Here is a 21799-nt window from a genome sequence, read left to right on the forward strand (position 1 = left end):
GGGTCATTCAACTCCCAAAGGGCTTGCGACCCACAGGTTGAGAAACGCTGCTGTAGAGGCTTATAGCCGAGGAGCAATAGGCTATACAATATAGCCTAAGTATGTAGTAGGCTATACAAGTGGTCGGCAAACTGTGGCTCTTGAGCCACATGCGGCTCTTTGGACCCTTGAGTGTGGCTCTTCCACAAAATACTGACTTCTCTGCATGGGCCACGAAGTTTCAATCACACTGTATATGCACGCCCACATGTGGTATTTTGTGGAAGAGCCACATTCAAGGGACCAAAGAGCCACATGTGGCTCGTGAGCCGCAGTTTGCCGACCACTGGGCTATACCATCTAGGCTTGTGTAAGTGCACTCAGTGCACATCATAGCGACCGGTCGTTCTGCCATTTAGTCGATTTGCATATTAGTCTTTTATTATATAGGATGCTAAGTGCTTGTGTATCTAAACATACATAACCTTAGAAAAGTTATGGTAAAACTATGGTATAAAAAATGAAAATAAAAAGGTACACTTGAATAAGGCACTTACCATGAATGAAGCTCACAAGAGTGGAAATTGCTCTGGATGGGTCAGTGAGTGAGTGGTGAGTGAGTGTGAAGGTCTAAGACATTAGTGCACATGTCTTCTTTCTTTAGTGATAACAAGGTACTTACAGTCTAGTGTGGAGGAAGACAATGAACAATTAAATTAAATTAGCTATATATACACTAGTTTATTCATTCATTTAATACATGCAAGTGCTTCTCTAAATGCTGGGAATTAGTAGTGACAAGTTCCCTGCCCTCTGGAACTTATGATACGTTGGCAGAAATTAAAAGTAAAATAAAGAGCTTTCCCACCTGCTCTCCCCTCCCTCTGAGCACCACAGCAAGTCCTAGCCATAGCAATCAGACAAGAAGAGATAAAAGGCATCCAAATTGGAAAGAAGGAAGCAAAACTGTCATTATGATCATTTTGGGGACCACATCAGCCATGATGAGATGTTCTCTGATATCTACAAGATCCTGGAAATCACGGACGGGCTGTGCCTGGAGGTAGAGGGGAAGATGTTCAGTAGGACAGAGGGTAACATTGATGACTGGCTTATTGGTGGAAATGCCTTTGCTGAAGCCCGAGGGGGAAGGTATCGAAAGCACAGTAATCGCTGGTGTTGATATTATCATGAACCATCATATGCAGGAAACCAGCTTCACAAAAGAAGCCTACAAGAAGTACATCAGATTATATGAAATCAATCAAAGGGAAACTTGAAGAACAGAGAGCAGAAAGAATAAAGCCTTTTATACAGAGGCTGCAGAACAAGTCAAGCACATCCTTGCTAATTTAAAAAACTAGTAGTTCTTTACTGGTGAAAACATGAATCCAGAGGGCGTGGTGACTCTGCCGGACTGCCGTGAGGATGGTGTGACCCCCATGTTTGGTTGTCTTTAAGGATGGCTTAGAAATGGAAAAATGTTAACAAATTTGGCGATTTGGTTCTATCACCTGTCATCATACCTGGCTGCTGCTTTTCATCCACACACCAAGTCAAGGACAAATAGGACTGATGTTATCTTGAGCTCTTCATTTATTTTGACCCTGATTTATTCGGAGCAGAGGCATTGTTTTTAAGAAAAAAACATATAGGTTGTCTAAAAATGAAATGCATTTAAACTAAAATTAAATAAATAAATAAATAAATAAATAAATAAAGAGACATGGTAATTATTAAAGGACTCCAATGGCTTATTATAACCAAATGTAACTCTTGACAGCCACAATTGCTTAACGATGAAGACATAGAGATGCCTTTAAGCAGAGCGAACGTCACATTTTTACTTTGCAGGTCCAGCCTGCAAAGAATCTTCAATTTTACTCACAAGTGTTATTAAAACAGATCAACTTCCTCTAACTTGCCTTGACATTTCTAATACAAAGCAGCAGATGGCACCACCATGTCATTCACTCCTGCCTGGTTTTGATAACTCTTTTTTGATTAATTCATACTGACTTAGATCACACACCACAGGAAGTCTATTTTCATCTTTTAGTTATCCTGTTCCTCTCTTACTCACCATACAAATATCCAAAAAGAGATTTAAGACCCATCATTATTTTACTGGTGAGGAAACAAGTAGAGAAAATTAAATGACACATCTAAAGTCACTCAGTGACAAGAACAAAGCAACATGGTGCATTTATTAGCTAGAACATGGATTCTGAATTTAGAAATTCTGCCAATAACAGATACTTTTTCCCTTATGCAATTAAATGGTCCTATCTTGTGCCCCACTCCCCTTTAAAAAATGAATGGAATATACCAGGTGAATTCCTTCCAAATATTTTGTGGGTTTAATTGATTTTTTTTCTAAATAAAATTATTTATGAAATTCCCAAATATAAAACAAGCAACATCAGAGTTGCTCTAGTCATATCAATACTGGGAAATTTACAGACTTTTCTGTTTGGCCTATCTTGCATCACGTTTTGCTATATTTTTCTTCCTATTAGAGATGATTTTGAGTTAAAGGTCACAGGACAAAAAGAAATATAGCAAATATATTCAATTAACCAAAACCTGGATGCCTATTTAGTGACAAAAGCAATGCGAAGAAGAAGGAAGGGCCATTATGGGTGGAAGAAAGAGGGATAATATCACATGTGACTTAAAGCAAACAAATATATATACAAAAAACTTCCCACTTCAAAATAACACCAACCATCCTTAGTCTACTCCTTGCTTTCCAAAGGCAATGCAAGGACAACTTGCTAAAGTACAGCATAGAAAATATAGTCAGTAATATGGTAATAACTATGTATGATGCCATGTGGTTACTGGAAATAACAGGGAGAACATTGTACAAAGTATATGATTGTCTAATTGTTATCAGTGGGTGCAATCTGTGTCCTCATCTATTACCGATGGACATGGAGTTCTTGTGATGTGGCAAGGAAAGGAATTTCCTGAGATTCATTTGGGAGGATGAGTGATCTTTATTTCCATGGAATTAAGCCACTGGGTTTCCAATGTTGCATTTTCCAAGGTCCTGCCATGGAAGAAGTCCAATCTTGTCATCAGTAGGGCAAGAATTAAGACCACTTCCCGGAGTCTTCACTCCATATTAAAGCACAGTCCAGTCCAGCATCCTACATGTAGAGTCTGCCTGGCCCTGGGCCATGGGGTTGCTTAAGATTACATGGCTATGCCGAAACCGGTTTGGCTCAGTGGATAGAGCGTCGGCCTGCAGACTGAAGGGTCCCGGGTTCGATTCCGGTCAAGGGCATGTACCTTGGTTGCGGGCATATCCCCAGTAAGAGATGTGCAGGAGGCAGCTGATCGATGTTTCTCTCTCATTGATGTTTCTAACTATCTCTCTCCCTTCCTCTCTGTAAAAAATCAATAAAAAAAATTAAGATAAAAAGTTTAAAAAATAGTTCTTAAATTTAAAAACAAAAACACACAAAAAAAGATTACATGGCTATGGAGAGAGAACAGGCAAGTGCATGAGGCGAGTGTGGATCACAGAGTAAGAGTGCCAGAGCACAAGAGCAGAACAAGAAGAGTAAGAGGGGCAACAGAGAAGGTGCTCATTGGGGATTATAACCAGGAACTTAATCCATTAACCCTTCAAGGTTTCATGTGCTTGCAGTGGCTTCACCACCCATAGCCAATTATCTTTTTCCCAGGTTAGACTGACAAGCAAGCACCCTCCTTATGTCACCCCAACTTCACTGTGCATAAGCCCATCTCCCCTTTTGTTGGATCCATTCCCCTAGTGATCTGCGGGAAATGGACAGGTGGTTTTCTGGGGAGTGTGAAACTGTAGCTTTCTGGTGACACTGCCCAGATGACCATGCTTATAATGTCTGACCTCTCACTTTCTCTCTTTCTATTATTAATATTAATTACTAGCTAATCATGACAATAACATAACCATTATGCTGTACACCGGGTGTGGGGTGGGCAGGAGGCAGCCAATCAATGGCTCTCTATCATCATTGATGTTTCCATCCCTCTCTCCCTTACCCTCTCTGAAATCAATAGGCTAGTCAAGGCGGACCCCCTGATTGCCCTGCTGGTTGCCCCGCAAAGGGGGTCAACCAGTGGTGGTGGGAGGGGCAGGGCTGGCCAGTGAGCGGGCGGTAGCAGGGGACGGGGCTGGCTGGTGAGCAGGCAGTGCCAGGCTGGCCAAGGCAGGTGCCAGCAGGGACCCCTTAATTGCCCTCCTGGTCACCCCACAGATAGGCCCTGATTGCCAGCCAGGCCTAGGAACCCTACACGTGCCAAAATTTTGTGCACCAGGCCTCTAGTCTATATAATAAAAGCCTAAGCAACTGTTATGGCAGAACAACCTAGATGACCAGTGGCTATGATGTGCACTGACTACTAGGGGGCAGATGCTTAATGCAGGAGCTGCCCCCTGGTGGTCAGTGTGCTCCCACACGGGGAGAGCTGCTCAGCCAGAAGCTGGGCTCATGGGGATTGGGCCTAAGCCAGCAGGCAGACATCCCCCAAGGGCTCCCAGACTGCGAGAGGGTGCAGGCCGGGCTGAGGGACCCCCCTCCAGTGCACATTATAAATTATTTACCTGTCCTTTAAGGTGTAAAATATACCACCCCAAACTTACTTCAAGGACCTTAGAGACATCTCCTTGAATGCAAACATTCAGGCAGTTAGGGAGATAATACTTGCTCTCCCAGTCTCTGTGGAAGGGAGGATAAGGGTGTGTAACTTCAGAGGAAGCACCACTCAGCTTCAACAGGTACCATTGCTTCCTGTCATAAGGACAAACATTTCTTTCTCTTCTGGATAAGCAACAAATCCACATGATCTAGTCATATGGATTAACTTCCCTTAATGCCACTCAGCAACTCTTCCTTAGCACACTCCAGCCTTTAAAAAGTCTCTAGCCTTTTGTTTTGGGGAAGTTGCATGCAATCCAAGCTGCTCCTCTTCTCTATTTCCTTCAGTAGGAAAGAAAGATTACTGAAGGAAATCTGTCCTCATTGCTTCAATGTTACATGCCTCCTTCATTCTACTTGCTTCAAAGTCTTGTAAATGGGTTGGGTACATCTCTGGTTTCCAGCAACGATAAGTATTTTGGGGGGCATTACTATGGCAATTGGAATAGCGGAAAAAAAATCAAACATTTAGCATAATATTTCAGTCCCAGAATTCTCTATAATGTTACTAGCAATATAAGTGTGTGAAATGGTGAATGAAGCAGTGTAGCAAAACAGAAAAGATCATACATTTTCCAGCAAGAGTAGATATTAGTTTGATTCCTTGCTTCAATATTTTTACTAGCTTCTTAAAACTGAGCAAGGGAGTAAAATTACTGTGTTTTAACTTTTTCATTTAAAAATAGGAAAAATAATACCTATCACATGGTCTTGTTGGAAAATTAAGATTGAATGAGAAAACACGCTCACTGGCTAGTACTTAGCTAATAGTAATTGTTCAATAAATAATTACTACTTTGTATTATCAATCCTTGGCAAATCCCAAAGAAATTTGTTTAGTCTCTGTTGTTATAACAATGTTCCTTTTTATAGCATCCTTCATATACCTATCTGTAGGTTTCCACTATGAGAGAATGAGTTCCTTCATTTATCCTTGGATTCCAGCTCCTGCCATTTCAAAAGATGGGCATTCAATGTATGCTTAGTGAATGAGTGAGTACATGAATAAATGAATGAATGTATAGTAAAACAAAGTAATGATAAAATTAAGGTACCAAAATTGTTTGATAGTTTACATAGGCCAAGTCAATTAATGATGTAAAATTTATTTGTGGCTGTAATGAAAACAGCAAAGATATTAATATTTTTATGCTTCTTATTTTTGGTCTGAAATAAAGACCTGTCTATGGTGCTGCCTTATAATTTTTTTAAGGCATCAGTCTCAGAAACAGGATCTAAAGATAATAAATGGGAACTTACAACATAGTTTTCATTTCCTGCTTTTGGATAACTGGTTGGACTACTTACTTAAGCTCAACTTGTTAAAGCTCATTAAATGCATATCTCACATGACTTGCCTCATAGATCCTCTTTGGTCCACAGACAATTGTCTTAGAAGAGAGGGAAGAGCTCTCAAACGCTGTGTCAATTGAGGAACTCCATGGAACAATGGCATACCGATCTGAGCTAGAAAATTTGGATGAAGATGGATATACACAATTACAGTTCAGCTCTAGAGGCATCAACAAGAGACCTGTGTCCTCAGAGAAAGGTATTTTTTCTTTCTGCCTTCCACATTTTCATTCTCATCAACTAAAACACTTAACCAAGTGGAGAAAATTTGAAAGACTTGTGAATGTAAGGGTCTTAGTAATCTCTCTCTCTCTCTCTCTCTCTCTATATATATATATATATATATATGTATATATATATATATACATACACACACATATATATGTATATATATATTATTTTTTTTAAAAACTTTTACTTTTTAGAACAGTTTTAGATTTAAAGACAAATTGCAAAGACAGTACAAAGTTTTAAAATATTAATATATTTTAAAAGGTTTTCCAAAGTCACTGAAGATAAGCCTTTTCTTATTCATATTCAATTTAATTATGAGGATGATAGAAAGTACTCACAATATCTGTTCTACAGAAATAGATTGGTCAGCAGCGAGGAACTGGTAATAAGCAAGATAAGCTGCAAAGATGAAAGATTTCAATAGGAGTGACTTGTCTGATAGAAATAAATTGTAGAATGGAGGTCAAGAAAACTGAAAGTGTATACATAAACCATATCAAGATATTAGGGATAAGAAAGATAAGAACGAAAAGATGGAAGATAGGTGAGAGATAAAGACAAACTTATGATTTTGTGGTAAAGGCCAAAGGGAAGTGGGAAGTTATAGGATTTAGAATACTGAATCTGATTTTTTATGTGTATGTGGTAAGAGCTGGATTTGGATGTTTTAAAAAACAAAAGAAATTTGTAAACCAGTGAAGAAAAGTATATGCATTAGATGGAAATGTCCTATTAGTAACCCATGAGTCTTAAAGAAAATGTGAAAGAAGTGGAATATGGAGAAGAGCATTAAAAGATCTTTTTCTTCTATTTAGTCTCCTCTATAATTCTATCTGACAATTCTCTTAAGTGCTCTTACTGCTTATTCTTAGTTCAAGGGAAAACTATTTTGGAGTGGTGATGCTGACATAAAATGAGTTCCCTATTATCAGGAAAAAGACTATTCACAAGGATTGACAACAGAATGTGCTCTCTTCTGCTTTCTGGTCATTCACATTGCCCAATTATTTTGCTCTCAGCACTTACACAATGCTTTTTTTGGACAACCTGTTGGGGAAGAGTGGAGAAACTGGATGATGCAAGAGGTAGGGAGGTGGGTGTGTGTTCATGCGTATGTATAGACACACAGTGAGTTACCTATAATCTGCTAGTAGTCTCTACTAGTAAACTAGGTGCTTTCCCCTGTGTTGGCTTGCTTAATTCTCACAATAATTCTTTGAAATATTATTACCTCATTTTTTTCACGAAGATAATTTTTTTAAAAAAAGAAATAATTTGCCCAAAGTCATGCAATACCTACATAAAAAGGGAAGATCACCAGTAGTAATCAGTACTATTTCCTCCACATGAAGCTATCTCTTCTAAGAATGAGTGGGATTTCAGGAATCCTGGTAATATCAAGACTTATAGACATTAATGTAGAACTGAAATTAGGAGCGAATAATTATAAAGGCACTGTGCTCAAATTACAATTCCAGAACCCAAAGAGATATGCTAAAGGTGGGGAATAACTCAGACCAATCCTAGATAACTAGATAATCAGGGTATCAGTGATTAATGATTCACTTTAGAATTTGCCAGATTTGGATGAATTGTAGAATTTAAGTGTACCATGATCCATCATCCTATTTCTTTTTTTTTTTAAAAAAATACGTTTCTGCCGTAGCTGGTTTGGCTCACTGGTTAGAGTGTCAGCCTGCAGACTGAATGATCACAGGTTCAATTCCAGGCAAGGGCACATGCCTGAGTTGTGGGCTTGATTCTCAGTGGGGGGTATGAAGGAGGCAGCCAATTAATGATTCTCTTTCATCATTGTTATTTCTATCTCTCCCTCTCCCTTCCTCTCTGAAATGCTTCTATTGATTTCAGGGAGAGGAAAAGAGAGGAAGAGAGAGATAAAACATCAATGATGAAAGAGAATCATCTATTGCCTGCCTGCTGCATGCTCCCTACTGGGGATCGAGCCCACAACCTGGAGGCATTTGCCTTGACTGGGAATCGAACCGTGATCTCCTGGTTCATAGGTTGACGCTCAGCCACTGAGTCACACTGGCCAAGCATCCTGTTTCTTCATCCAATCCCTGTTCGCTCTGTCTCCATCAGGACCTTGTGCTGCATCTCTTCCTTGGCGTTCCATTGCTGTGACTTTGGGAATCCTATGCTTGGTCATACTGGTGATAGCTATAGTCCTGGGTACTATGGGTGAGTACTACTGTAGATGAACAGCAACAGATATTGAGCAAGCATTTATAATGTGCCAGACAGTCTTTTAAAAGCTCGACATGCATAACGTAATTTAGTCTGTATATTAACCCTATTCAATTGGTGCTATTAATTCTCATTTTATTTATAAGGGAAGTAAGAGTCTGGAAGGCTATTTTACTTTTTAAGGATCATAAACTAGTTAGTGGTAGGACTATGATTAGAAGTTTAGGCAATCTGTCTAAAAAAACTCATACGCTGAACTACATCGTTCTACTATCTTCCTGGTTTCAAAGCTGTGGAATTTCTGGAGTAAACTAGTGGAAGGAAACCAGTGGAAGTGAAGAAGAAAGTACAAAGTGGTGCTATCTAATAAAATAAATTCCCTAATATGACTACAAGCTATTCTGATATCTCATGATTTAAGAAAACTGTTTTATATCTCATCTTTAATAGAAATGCCATTGGGTAACAGCAGAAATTACCTGAGGCACTTACTAAGTACTAAGTAGATATTTTGTAATGGATGAACAAATCTTAGATTTTATATCTCATGCATTCTACTGTCAATAAAGTACTATTTTGCCTTCCGAGAGTCTTTATTAGATTATTTAATTACCAAATGTCTATTGAGTACAGTCTACGTTATAGGTACTGGGCAGGTTCTCAAGGAGCTCTCATTTTTAAAATGTGAAAAAAAAACCACACGAAGATTTATTATTATTCCAAATTTATCATAGCTCCAATTGACTTTATTCTATGTGCTTTTTGCTTTCTCCTTAATACTCTTTCTTTTCTGTTTCATTTTTCCTTTTTTTTTTTTACTATACACCTTCATGGAATTATTTTCCTCCCATCTATTTAATCTATCTACCATCTATTTATCTATCAGATATCAATCTTTACTTCTGCATCAGCAATGTGTTGTCTGTTTATCATTAATAAAAAATGTATCTCTTTCCCTGGCTGGCATGGCTCAGTTGGTTGGAGTATCGTCCCATGCACCAAAGGGTCACGGTCGGTTCCCAGCCAGAGTACATGCCCAGATTGCAGGTTCCATTTCTTGTCTGGGCATGTGTGGGAGGCAAATGATCAATGCTTCTTGCATCAATGTATCTCTCTCTCTCTCTCTCTCTCTCTCTCTCCCTCCCTCCCTCCCTTCCTCCCTCCCTACCTCTCCTTCTCCTTCTCCTTCTCCTTCTCCTTCTCCTTCTCCCTCTCCCTCTTCACTACTTTCTTTCTAAAATCAGTAAAACAACAACAAAAAACCATATCCTTGGGTGAGGATTAAAAAAAAGTATCTTTCTGGCCATCATCAGTCTGCTCTCTATATCTAAAAACCTGCTTCTATTTGACTTGTTCATGTATTTTGTTCTTTAGATTCCATATATACTGTAAGTGGAATCATATGGTATTAGTCTTTCTCTGTCTGACTTATTTCACTTAGCATAATATCTTCTAAGATTTCATTCTTTTTTATGGCTTAGTAATATATATATACACACACACACACACACACACACACACTAGTATATCTCACAACTTTTTTGCCCACTTGCTTGGGTTGTTTCCATATCTTGGCTATTGTAGATAAGACTGCAGTGAACATGGGATGCATATCTTCTTTTGAATTAGTCTTCATATTACAACAAAAATATGGATTTTGGAGTTTAAATTTTCAAACATAGTAGAATAATCCTTTTGTCACTATTGTTGGTATATGAAGGTATTTGGAGATCCAATTCAGGAAGCAACTCACTGAAGAATGACAATTTTCCATCAAGAAATAAAGAGAACCACAGTCAACCCACACAATCATCTTTAGAAGAGAGTGTGGATTCTCCCAAGGCTCTCACAACCACAGGCAAGGGCAAAGTTAAATGATTAATGGAATTCTTGATTTAGGAAGGTTAATTATTGGTGTTATGGCCTGGAAGGGTGGGGGGAAGAGAAAACTTTTACATGCAGTGACTGTGCATTCAAAGAAAGCACACATTAGTATTATCTCAGTCTAAAATGCCCCTGTCATATATACAATGAAGTTATGTCATAAATATCCATGTACTTGGCTGAGCAGTTCTAAGTTGGATTTTTTTTCTAAATCAGTAACTAATTTATCCCTGTCTATGTGTTTAGGCCTACAGGAGATTTTATAATTTGAAATATATTATTTTCCTTTGGGGAACTGATATTTTACAGTGATATAGTAAGAATAAAAAATAACACATCAGAAAGGAAAAAAAGGAGAGATAAAGGAAAGAAGGAAACATGTTGGTGAGAATTAAGAGGCTAAATGACACACATATAGAAGAGATAGACCTAATAGATACATTCCTGAAAACTCTAGTTAAATTAATTTTTGCCACACAATTTCACTGCAATTTTATATATACTTGATCTTCTAATTGTATCATAATTGAATATGACAACACTTTTACTTCAGTTTTCCATCTGTGTGCCCATCCTTCCTCATGATTTGTATCAAGTAGCTAATATTACAAAGCATCAATACTCTGTAATGTGAATAATTGTTCTTATACTTTTTTCATTCTGGAAATTGCCTTCTGAAATGGATCTCATACCTGTAAAAAAGTTAACATGAAATTACCATATACCTCAATGATTTATTTTGAGTTGATTTATTTTAAGAGGTAGGAAGAAAGGCAGTTCCGGGCTGAATTTGTAGGAATTGTGGACAAGAGAGAAAGGAAGGTTGACTGTCTAAAACACGTTTTATAATGAATTCATTTTTAAATGAATGGGGACATTTTAATATGGCCTCTTTTGTAAAGTCATATTCTTATAGTTTGAATTGAAATGGAAATAGTTTAATGGTGATTCATTAATTATTATTGTGTCCTCAGGATGAATGGTGCTTGCACCACATCATATTTATCTTCTATTTCCAGGAGTTCTTTCCAGCTCTTGTCCCCCTAACTGGATTGCACACGAGAATAGCTGTTACCTATTTGGCACATCATTGAATTCCTGGAATGGAAGTAAAAGACAGTGCTCTCAACTGGACTCTGATCTCGTGAAGATAGATAGTTCAAAAGAATTGGTAAGTGTAGATTTCAGCTATAGTTACCTATAGTCTATATGGAGGAGAAAAAATAGAGATAGATTCCAGGTAATGATAATCTTCCTTAAGAAAAAGTGATATTTATTATTCTCCATAATTATAGTAATAGCATGCATTAAGTGGGTAATGTTTATAATTTTTGCTTTTCATTTTAATTAATTAATTAAAAAATAAGCACATTGTATTTTAAAACAAATTCTTCTGAATACACTGTAAGTTTGCATGACTATAATAATCCGGCAACTACTAATTTTCATGGGTTTGGACTTCAATTTTTAAATTTGGTGATAGAACATTTTCCCTCTTGTCATCATAATTATCAAGAAAAATAGCTGCAATGATAATATACATTTATACATCATTTACTCCTTAAAAGATACTGGAAAAGGCAAAGAGGTGAACAAAGTAAACTTGATATTACAATGCTCATGTAATTTGTAAGAAAAAAGAAATAACAGCTGTTAAAAGTTAAACACTTGGGCGCTGACGGGGTGTCTCAGTTGGTTGGAGCATACTTCTGTACATCAAAAAGGTTGTGAGCTCAGTTCCTGGTCAGGGTACATAGCTAGGTTGCAAATTTGATCCCTGGTCATGCATAGTGCATATGGGAGGCAACTGATCAATGTTTCTCTCTCTCTCTTTCTCTCTAAAATCAATAAAAATTATCCTTGGATGAGGATTTTTTTAAAAGGTAATATTTGATATTGGCAACAAATGTGATAGGAATTCAGAGAGAGATCCCTGTGGACATAAAACCGTTTACAGAAAAGATGGAACTTACAATTCATCATGAATGAAGGTTAGGACTTAGATGGCCTATAAGAAGGGTTAGTAATCAGGAAACATTCTACATTATGAATCTAAACAGTTCTTTTGGTGGAAAATTAAATAAAATGACTCTGAAGAAATGAAATATGCCTTTTGAGACACTCAGTGGCATTCAAGGATTGGCACTTCTCTTGAGGTTGATGCCAGTGTACACATGCATCCTTCACCAAGGTGATTCACGGTGTCTATAAGAACATCTCTCTGTCTCTTCTCTGTCTTTCTATCTCTATCATCTCTGTTTATCTCTCTTCTTGACGTGTATTTGTATTTATGTTTCCCTACAGGAATTTATAGTAAAGCAAGTGTCTTCCAAACCTGATAACTCATTTTGGATAGGGCTCTCTCGCCTTCAGGCTGAAGGACCATGGCTTTGGGAGGATGGCTCAAAGTTCTCTCCTAACTTGTAAGTATCTAGAGCAGCCGTGGGCAAACTATGGCCCGCGGGCCGGATCTGGCCCATTTGAAATGAATAAAACTAAAAAAAAAGAGACCATACCCTTTTATGTAATGATATTTACTTTGAATTTATATTAGTTCACAGAAACACTCCATCCATGCTTTTGTTCCGGCCCTCCGGTCCAGTTTAAGAACCCATTGTGGTCCTCGAGTCAAAAAGTTTGCCCACCCCTGATAGAGAGACAAATTCTCATACCCTTTCTCAGAAAAGGAAGAGCATATCAAGCAGTTAAGGATCTGATTTGTCTCTTCCACTCAGTTCCCATCCCATCCCAGGCCTTCACCACCCTATTGCCTGTGTCCAAGGGCAATGCATATATGCATCTAAGTTCTTCAGTTAATCTCTTTCTGCCATCCCTCCTCCCCTCTGAGAGAGTACAGATATAAATTAAATCATATGGTATTTGCCTTTCTCTGTCTGACTTATTTTACTTAGCATAACATGCTCAAGGTCCATCCATGTTGTCACAACTTGCAAGATTTCAATTTTTTTATGACTGTGTAATATTCCATTGGATATATGTACCACCTCTTTTTCATCTAATCATCTGTTGATGGGCACTTGGGTTGCTTCAATATCTTGGCTATTGTAAATAACTCTGCAATGCACATAGGGGTGCATATATCTTTTGGAATTAGTGTTTCGGATTTCTTTGAATAAATTCCCAGAAGTAGAATTGCTGGGTTATAAGGTAGTTCTATTTTTTAAAATATATTTTTATAGATTTCAGAGAGGAAGGGAGAGGAATAGAGAGATAGAAACATCAATGATGAGAGAGAATCACTGACTGGCCACTTCCCGCATGCCCCACATTGGGGATTGAACCCGCAACCCCAGCATGTGCCCTGACCGGGAATTGAACCATGACCTCCTGGTTCATAGGTCAATGCTCAACCATTGAGCAACACTAGCTGGGCATAAGGTAGTTCTATTTTTAATTTTTGAGGAATCTCCATACTGTTCTCCATGGTGGCTGCACCAATTTGCATTCCCACCAACAGTGAACCAGGGGTCCCTTTCCTCCACATTCTCACCAACACTTATTGTTTGTTGATTACTGATGATAGCTATTCTGACAGGTGTGAGGTGGTATCTCATAGTGGTTTTAATTGCATTTCTCTGATGGTTAGTGATTTTGAGCATCTTTTCATATGTCTATTAGCCATCTGTATGTGATCTTTGGAGAAATGTGTATTCAGGTCCTCTGCCCCTTTACTTTTTGTATTGTTTGCTTTTTTATTAAGTTGTATGAGTTATTTATAAATTTTGGATATTAACCCCTTACCAGATGTATCATTGGCAAATACCTTCTCCGGATTAGTAAATTGCCTTTTCAATTTCTTGATTTTTTTTTTTTTTGCTGTGTAAAGACTTTTTTAGTTTAATGTAGTCCCATTTGTTTATTCTTTCTTTTGTCCCCCTTGCCTGTCGAGATATCCTATATAATAAAAGCCTAATATGTTAAGTGTCTGGTTGGCTGGTCGCCTGTTCAACCAATCAAAGCATAATATGTTAATGATATGCTGAGGCTGCTCAACCACTCACCATGACATGCACTGACCACCAGGGGGCAGATGCTCTGACCAGTAAGTTAGCTTGCTGCTGGAGTCTGGCAGATCAGGACTGAGCGAGATGGGCCGGAAATGCTCTGGAGCCCTCCTGCAGTCCCTCCCCAGTTGGCCAACCTCCTATGTCCCTCCCCAGCCCTGATTGTGCACCAGGGGGGTCCCTTGGCCTGGCTTGCACCCTCTTGCAGTCCGGGACCCCTCAGGGGATATCAGAGAGGAGGTTTCAACCTGATCCTGCAGGCCAGGCCAAGGGACCACACTGGTGCACGAATTCGTGCACCAGGCCTCTCATATTAGAAATAATGCTCTCTTATTTAAAATAAAAAGAGGGATTCAAAATTAATATTTTGATACATTACTATGCCTTGGTTTTCTGGGTGGCTGTAATTTAATCTAGGTCTGTCCATATCCAAAAAATCTCTTGGATGTCAAGTAAGATTTTTGGAGAATACTGGTCAGAATTCTCCCAGAGGCCTTGATCAAAATTGTTTTATGCTCTTAGCCTAGTCCTTTATACAGAAGAATTCTCTCAATCCTCCAAGCACAGGGCCAAGGGGAGATAGATAGGCAAGATGAAGAGTATTATAGTTTTTACCCTCAGGCTCAGTGATGTCCTTGTAGCTTGAGATTAGTACTGCTACTTCAGGAGACTGAGGAGCAAATAAAACAAGAGACATGCTTCCACTTACCCATGGTAGTTAATGTAATTGTCTGACATTGTATTATTTTTTATTTTTACATTGTATTCTAATATAATTCTGCTTTTAGGAGGCATTGAAATATATAGGGTTTTTCCCCCTCCCCTTCTTTAAATGGCCTTTGCTATCTCTGATTCCTCATTCAGTTCTAGATCCCTTTCAGTAATAACTCTTCTACTTGATCTACTCACTAATATACCCAATAATAATTTCACTAAACTGTTGCTTTATTTGATAAATATATTTCTAGGAAAGAGTTTGATAGATAAGCAAAGAACTGCCTATAGAATATTAACTGTTTTGTCTGAAGCTTTATTTAATTTTATACAAGTAGTACTATTTCTTAAAATCATAAGCAGACCTTTAGAAAAATGAAATAAAACAAATAAAAATAACAACAACACATAAGCACACCCAGTACCCATCAATAGGTGAGGGGATAAAAAAGCTGTGGTAGGCCCCTAACTGGTTTGGCTCAGTGGATAGAATGTCAGCCTTCAGTCTAAATGGTTGCAGGTTCAATCCCCTAGCCCTGGTCCAGGCATGTGCGGGAGGCAACCAATTGACATATCTCTCTCACATCAATGCTTCTCACTCTCTGTCTCCCTTCCATTCTCTCTAAAAATCAATGGAAAATATCTTCGGGTGAGGATTAACAACAACAAAAAGCTGTGGTATATTTGCACAATAGAATACTAGTCTGCCATACAAAAGAAGGAAATCTTACTTTTTGTGACAGCATGAATGGACCTGGAGAGTACTGTGCTAAGTGAAATAAACTTGTCAGAAAAAGACAAATACCATATGAGTGCATTCATATGTGGAATCTAATGAACAAAATAAACTAACAAACCAAATAGAAACAGACTCATAGAAAATGAGAACAAACTGACAGCTGTCAGAGGTGAGAGGGGTTGGGGAGCTGGGTGAAAAAGGTTAAGGGATTAAGCAAAACAAAACAAACAAACAAACAAAAAGAATACAGACAACAATATGATGCTTGCCAGGGGGTACAGGGGGTGGGGAGAGGTGGAAGAAGGCAAAAGGGGGGATAAATGGTGGTGGAAAGAAACTTGACTTTGGGTGGTGAGTGCATGATGCAGTATGTAGATGATGATTTATGGAGTTGTACACTTGCAACCTATATAGTTTCATTAACCAATGTGACCCCAATAAATTAAATAAAAAACATTTTTTAGTCACTTTTATACTTTAACTAGAGGCCTAGTGCACGAATTCATGCATGGGTGGGGTCCCTTGGCTTGGCCGGCGATTGAGGCCTACTGGGGTGCTGGCTGGCCATGGGAGGGGCTGTGGGAGGTTGGCAGGCCTGGAGGGGGGAGGTGCCATGGGAGGTTGGCTGTGGGAGAACACTGACCACCAGGGGGCAGCTCCTGTGTTGAGCGTCTGCCCCCTGGTGGTCAGTGCACGTCATAGCGACTGGTTGACCAGTCGTTCTGATCGTTCTGGTTGTTCGGTTGTAACAGTCGCTTAGGCTTTTATATATATATATATATATATATATATATATATATATGGATATGTTGTCATTTGAGAACTAATACAATCTAAATTCAAGTCTCCTTTTCCAATAAGTGTAGACACTTCAGAACTCTTTTACTAGTATCCTCACAGATTTATTTCAGCATTGTGTGACTAGTAGTCTGTATTTCTTATGTTTGTTCTAATTATCTCATTGCATTTTATTTTAATAGGTTTGAAATCAGAAGCACAGTTACACAGGAAAACTCATCCCACAATTGTGTATGGATTCATGTGTCAATAATTTATGACCAGCTTTGTAGTATGCCCTCATATGGTATTTGTGAGAAGAAGTTGTCAATATAATGATGTGGGTGTTGACATGGAGGAGCAGAGTGAAGTATATAAGACTAGAGGCCCAGTGCACGAAATTATGCACGGTTAGGGTCCCTAGGCCTAGCCCGCAATCAGGGCCATCTTCAACCCACTCGCCAGTCCCCAGTCCCGCCCCGCTGCCTCTACCCACCCTGGTTCCCCGTTGGCCGGGCAATCGATCTGAGCCTGCGAGCCAGGGGTGGGACCAAGAGGTCGGCATTCCACCCGCTTGCCAGTCCCCAGTCCTGCCCCACTGCCACCCACTACAGTTCCCCATGGTTCCCTGTTGGCCATCCAGCAATTGGAGCCTGCAGGTTGGGGAGAGGGACTGAGAGGTGGTCAATGCACCTCATAGCAACTGGTTGATCGGTCATTCCGGTCATTACACTGTTATGGTTGCTGGCCTTTCATTATATAGGATAGTAAGGAGGGAAGAAAACAAAACACAAATGAGTGGTATTTGAGGCCAAAATAAATGCTGGAAATATCAAAAGAGCTCAACCAACTTTAATCTTAACTGAGAGACAGGATGGAGACTGTGATTTCTATATGTTAACTCATTGGTAACCCAGTATTATGTTCTAATGGAGCTAGTATAGCATAAGTTGAATTTTTATTCTATAATTGACCTGGCATATACCTGGGATTAATCAGAATTCCTTGGTGTTTCAGGAGATCTTAACTTCTGGCTGTAACAAAATAATTCTTACCTTAAAAAGTGTCACTGGAGTGTTCCTGCGATTTGTTCCTCCACATTTAGCAGTGCATCATCAGACACATGTCGAAGGCACAATATAATTCTGAATAGCTAAATAAAAAAATAAAAAATAGCTTCTCTATAATCAGAGCTATTTTTTTATTTTGTTCATCAATATGATGATAATTGTGACCAAAAACTTCCATAAAAAGCAGGAATTCTATCTTTTTTCCCTTTTCAATTAAATAGCCCAGAAAATATGTCTGCCACATCTCTGATTACTAAGATCTCCTGTAATGTGTAATTGTAGGGAAACTGCTCTTAAAAGAAAGCTTTCTCCTTTTTTGGTTATTTAGTCACATTTTTAAAATTTTAATACTTTTATTTTTCAATTACACTTGACAATCAATATTATTTTATATTAGTTTCAGGTGTACACCATGGTGGTTAAATATTTATATACTTTACCAAATGATCCCACTGGTAATCCTATACCCACCTGGAACCATACATAGTTATTACAATATTATTGACTCTATTTCCTATGCTGTACTCTACATCTCCAGTATTATTTTGTAATTATCAATTTGTACTTACTAATCCTTTACCTTTTTCACCCAGCCCTCCACCCCCCCTTCCCAGTCTGTTCTCTGTATGTATGAGCCTGTTTCTGTTTTGTTTGTTTATTTTGTGCTTTCAATTAAACATACAAATAAAATAAATTGGTATTTCTCTTTCTCTGACTTATTTCACTTAACATAATACCCTCAAGGTCCATCCCTATTGTCTCAAATGGTAAGATTTCATTTTTTTATAGCCAAGTAATATTCCATTGTATAAGTACCACCTCTTTTTCATTCAATCATCTATTAATGGACACTTAGGTTGCTTCCATATCTTGGTTATTGTAAATAATGCTGCAATGCACATAGGAGTGCATATATCTTTTGGAATTAGTGTTTTGGATTTCTTTGAATAAGTTCCCAGAAGTAGAATTGCTGGGTCATAATGTACTTTATTATTTTTTAAATATATTTTTATAGATTTCAGAGAGGAAGAGAGAGGGAGAGAAAGATAGAAACATCAATGATGAGAGAGAATCACTGATCGGCTGCCTCCTGCATGCCTCTGACTGGGGATTGAGTCTGCAACCCTTTGACTGGAATTAAACCCAGGACCCTTCAGTCCAAAGGCCAATGCTCTATACACTGAGCCAAACCAGCTAGGGCAAGGTAGTTCTGTTTTTAATTTTTGAGGAATCTCCATACTGTTTTCCACAGTGGCTGCACCAATTTGGATTCCCACCAACAGTCCATTCTCTCCACATCCTCACCAACACTTGTTGTTTGTTGATTTTTGATTATAGTCATTCTGACAGGTGGTATCTCATTGTGGTTTTAATTTGCATTTCTCTGATGGTTAGGGATTTTGAGCATCTTTTTGTATGTCTATTAGCCATCTGTATGTCCTCTTTAGAGAAATGTATTCAGGTCCTCTGCCCATTTATTTGTATTGTTTGCTTTTTTTTATTAAGTTATATGAGTTATTTATAACTTTTTGATATTAACCTCTTATCATTGGCAAATATCTTCTCAGGATTAGTAAGTTGTCTTTTAATTTTGTTGATGTTTGTTTGTTTTTGCTGGGTAAAAACACTTTTAGTTTGACATAGTCCCATTTGCTTACTCTTTTTTTTTTGTTTCCCTTGTCTGTGGAGATATATCAGAGAATATATTACTAAGAAAAATGTTATACAGTTTACTGTCTACATTTTTTCTAGGAGTCTTATGGTTTGGGGGTTTAGATTTAAGTCTTTAATCCATTTTGAGTTTAGTCTTTATATGTTGTAAGAACGTGGCTTAATTTCCTTTTAGTTTTTGCATGTATGTGTTTAATTTTCTCAACACTATTGAATAAACTGTCTTTAGTCCATTGTATATTTTGATCTGTTGTCATAGATTAATTGACCACATAGGCATGAGTTTATTTCCAGACTCTCTAGTCTGTTCCATCAATCTCAGTCTGTTTTTATGCCAGTATCATGCTGCTTTGATTACTATAGCCTTGTAGTATAGTTTGCTATGAGGTAGCATGATATCTGCAACTTTTGTTGTTCTTTCTCAAGATTGCTTTGGCTAGTCAGGATTTTTTGTGGATTCATATAAATTTTAGAATTATTTCTTCTAGTTCCATGAAAAATGCCTTTGGTATTTTTTTAAGGAATATAAAACTATTTATTAACCACTGTTTACCAGTATTTACAATAAAGTAAACAATATACATTGGGTAACATTCTGTTTACTACAAAGCTATTGTTTTTCCTGGCTTTTGTTGAACCAGTACCCCAAACACTGAGACTGAGCCTACATGTAAGGAGACTGAATTGGAACAAAGAGAAAACATGCAGATCAAGAGTTTAGATTACAAAAAGTTTGTTCACCCATTTATTCCAGGAGGTCCCAAATTGCCAAGGTCTCTAACAATCTGATTAGGTATCCATGAATGAAGTCTCACACATTCCTTGACCCTAACTTTTTAGTCAATATAGCACAGGGATTTCAACTTCTTGTAAAGGAACATTTTAAGAGGTGAAACCTTTAAATTAGTGTTGCTTACCTAATTAAAACACATCAGGGTTTGCCTAGTTTTCTCATTTGGGAGAGGAGGTTATTGGCAGTGATAAAATTTTCCTGTAAGGGGTTTTGCAAATATACTTGCATTTATGATTGTAAATATGGATTCTGATATGTCTACTTTAAATTGTCCAATTTAAACTGCTTACATTATATTCAAACTGTCCAATTAATTAAAAATTATCTAATTTCAAAGGTTAAAAACTTCAGGAAAAAATTTCAATTTAACTTCAAATGATTTTTTTCTTAGGTTGCTGAAAATGATGGCAGCTCAGAAAAGAGCTTATCTATTGTTGTGTTTTGGTAAAAAAAAAAAAATAGAGAAAAGAAAAAAAGAAAGAAAACCATTTACATATGTGTACACACCTGCTCTCCTCTCCCCCCCCCCCCCCACCCCGCCCTGCAATAAACAAAAAACCCAAATGATCCTTAGGCACACACACATTCTAACTGAGTAATGACTACGGAGATTTCTCCCAACATTTAGAAAAGTTTCTCTAATGCAGCGGAAAAAATACAACAACATGGTATCGAATGTTCTTTTCTGATAAAGGAAGCAACTACAGAAAGCTTTTGTTCAAAGTAACCAGTGCTATAGATGCAACCCCCCCCCCCCCCCCCCCCGCCAACAACTCCCTAGCACTACTTCAAAACAAACATATCAAACTTGATTTTCATTATAATGTAGTTCTTTCTTCACTAATAAAATTTAAAAAAAAAACAAGACCCAGATTATATATATATATATGTATAAATATATATAAAAAGCAATGCAAACAATTACTGGGCTTCGTCTTCTGGACAAGAATGCCAAGTTAGTCTTTCTTCATAGAAAGCAATTACAATTTGAGGACACTTCATCTTTGCCAGCACCAAATCAGCCTCATCTGAATCTTTCCATTTCATGAGAAACATTAACTCCCCACTGCTGTCTGTGGCACCAATTGTTCCTTCAAGATCAAGACCTCTGGCAAAGCCACTTAGTTTATCAGTTTATCTCTTTTCTTCTTTGATTTGCTATCATCAGAGTCATTGTCAGATAAAGACTTTCTTTTTGTACCATCTTTTTCTTTACCAGCTTTTTGAGGAATGCTTCAGTGAACTCTGGGCAATCTAAGGTTTCTTCAGTTTCCCAAGTATTGTCAGCATCTGTGAATCCTTTCCACTTCAGGAAATAGTCCTCCTTCCCATTCACTACACATCAGTCCAATACATTTTCCACTAAAAATTCTTCAGGCTCTGCCTCTTCAACTTTTTTACTCTTTCCGTTCTGTTTCTTTCCCATTTTTTGCAATGTAGTTTTATTCGAGACTGTTTTTTATTGCAGACTGGAAGAGCTATTATTCACTGCCTCCATGCAACGCCGCGTCCAGTCCCGAGTCTCGGACTGGGTTTCTCCAGTGTCTCTGGCCCTGCCCGCCTTCAGCTCTCACCACTTACCAGGGTGGAGGGGGCCGGGAAAATGCGCTTGGGACTGCTGGTGCGGCGCCTGGAGAGGGATTGGCATTGCCCATGCTAGG

The 21799-nt window shown here is 38.1% G+C and overlaps 1 protein-coding gene and 2 pseudogenes across 5 annotated transcripts; 2 read left to right on the forward strand and 1 right to left on the reverse strand.

Annotated features, from left to right (window-relative positions):
• The first annotated feature begins 988 nt into the window (after positions 1–988).
• Positions 989–1467, forward strand: LOC139005676 (translationally-controlled tumor protein-like; annotated as a pseudogene).
• A 4576-nt stretch (positions 1468–6043) lies between these two features.
• Positions 6044–18370, forward strand: CLEC7A (C-type lectin domain containing 7A). 5 transcript variants are annotated; one of them, XM_070410696.1, is made up of 6 exons: positions 6044–6222; positions 8361–8459; positions 10186–10323; positions 11369–11520; positions 12654–12772; positions 16808–18370. In XM_070410696.1, the coding sequence occupies exons 1-6, from the start codon at positions 6120–6122 to the stop codon at positions 16938–16940; spliced, it is 744 nt and encodes a 247-aa protein (XP_070266797.1). In that variant the 5' UTR covers positions 6044–6119; the 3' UTR covers positions 16941–18370. The 5 variants fall into 5 exon arrangements, with proteins under 5 accessions (XP_070266797.1, XP_070266798.1, XP_070266800.1 ...); XM_070410697.1 differs by lacking the exon at positions 16808–18370 and adding an exon at positions 12904–13072; XM_070410699.1 differs by lacking the exon at positions 10186–10323.
• Positions 18371–21059: 2689 nt separating this feature from the next.
• On the reverse strand, positions 21060–21582 carry LOC139007346 (chromobox protein homolog 3 pseudogene; annotated as a pseudogene).
• Between the last annotated feature and the right edge of the window lie 217 nt (positions 21583–21799).

The sequence above is a fragment of the Myotis yumanensis genome, unplaced genomic scaffold (assembly GCF_028538775.1).
Source record: "Myotis yumanensis isolate MYYU_CA2020_CCGP unplaced genomic scaffold, mMyoYum1.0.hap1 SCAF_3, whole genome shotgun sequence".
Taxonomy (NCBI): domain Eukaryota; kingdom Metazoa; phylum Chordata; class Mammalia; order Chiroptera; family Vespertilionidae; genus Myotis; species Myotis yumanensis.

Coding starts and splice junctions, on each gene's coding strand:
- CLEC7A (XM_070410696.1), top strand. CDS start 6,120: ATGGCATACCGATCTGAGCTAGAAAATTTGGATGAAGATGGATATACA. Junction 10,324..11,368: donor CAAGGCTCTCACAACCACAG/GCAAGGGCAAAG, acceptor TTCTATTTCCAG/GAGTTCTTTCCAGCTCTTGT. Junction 12,773..16,807: donor TCAAAGTTCTCTCCTAACTT/GTAAGTATCTAG, acceptor TTATTTTAATAG/GTTTGAAATCAGAAGCACAG.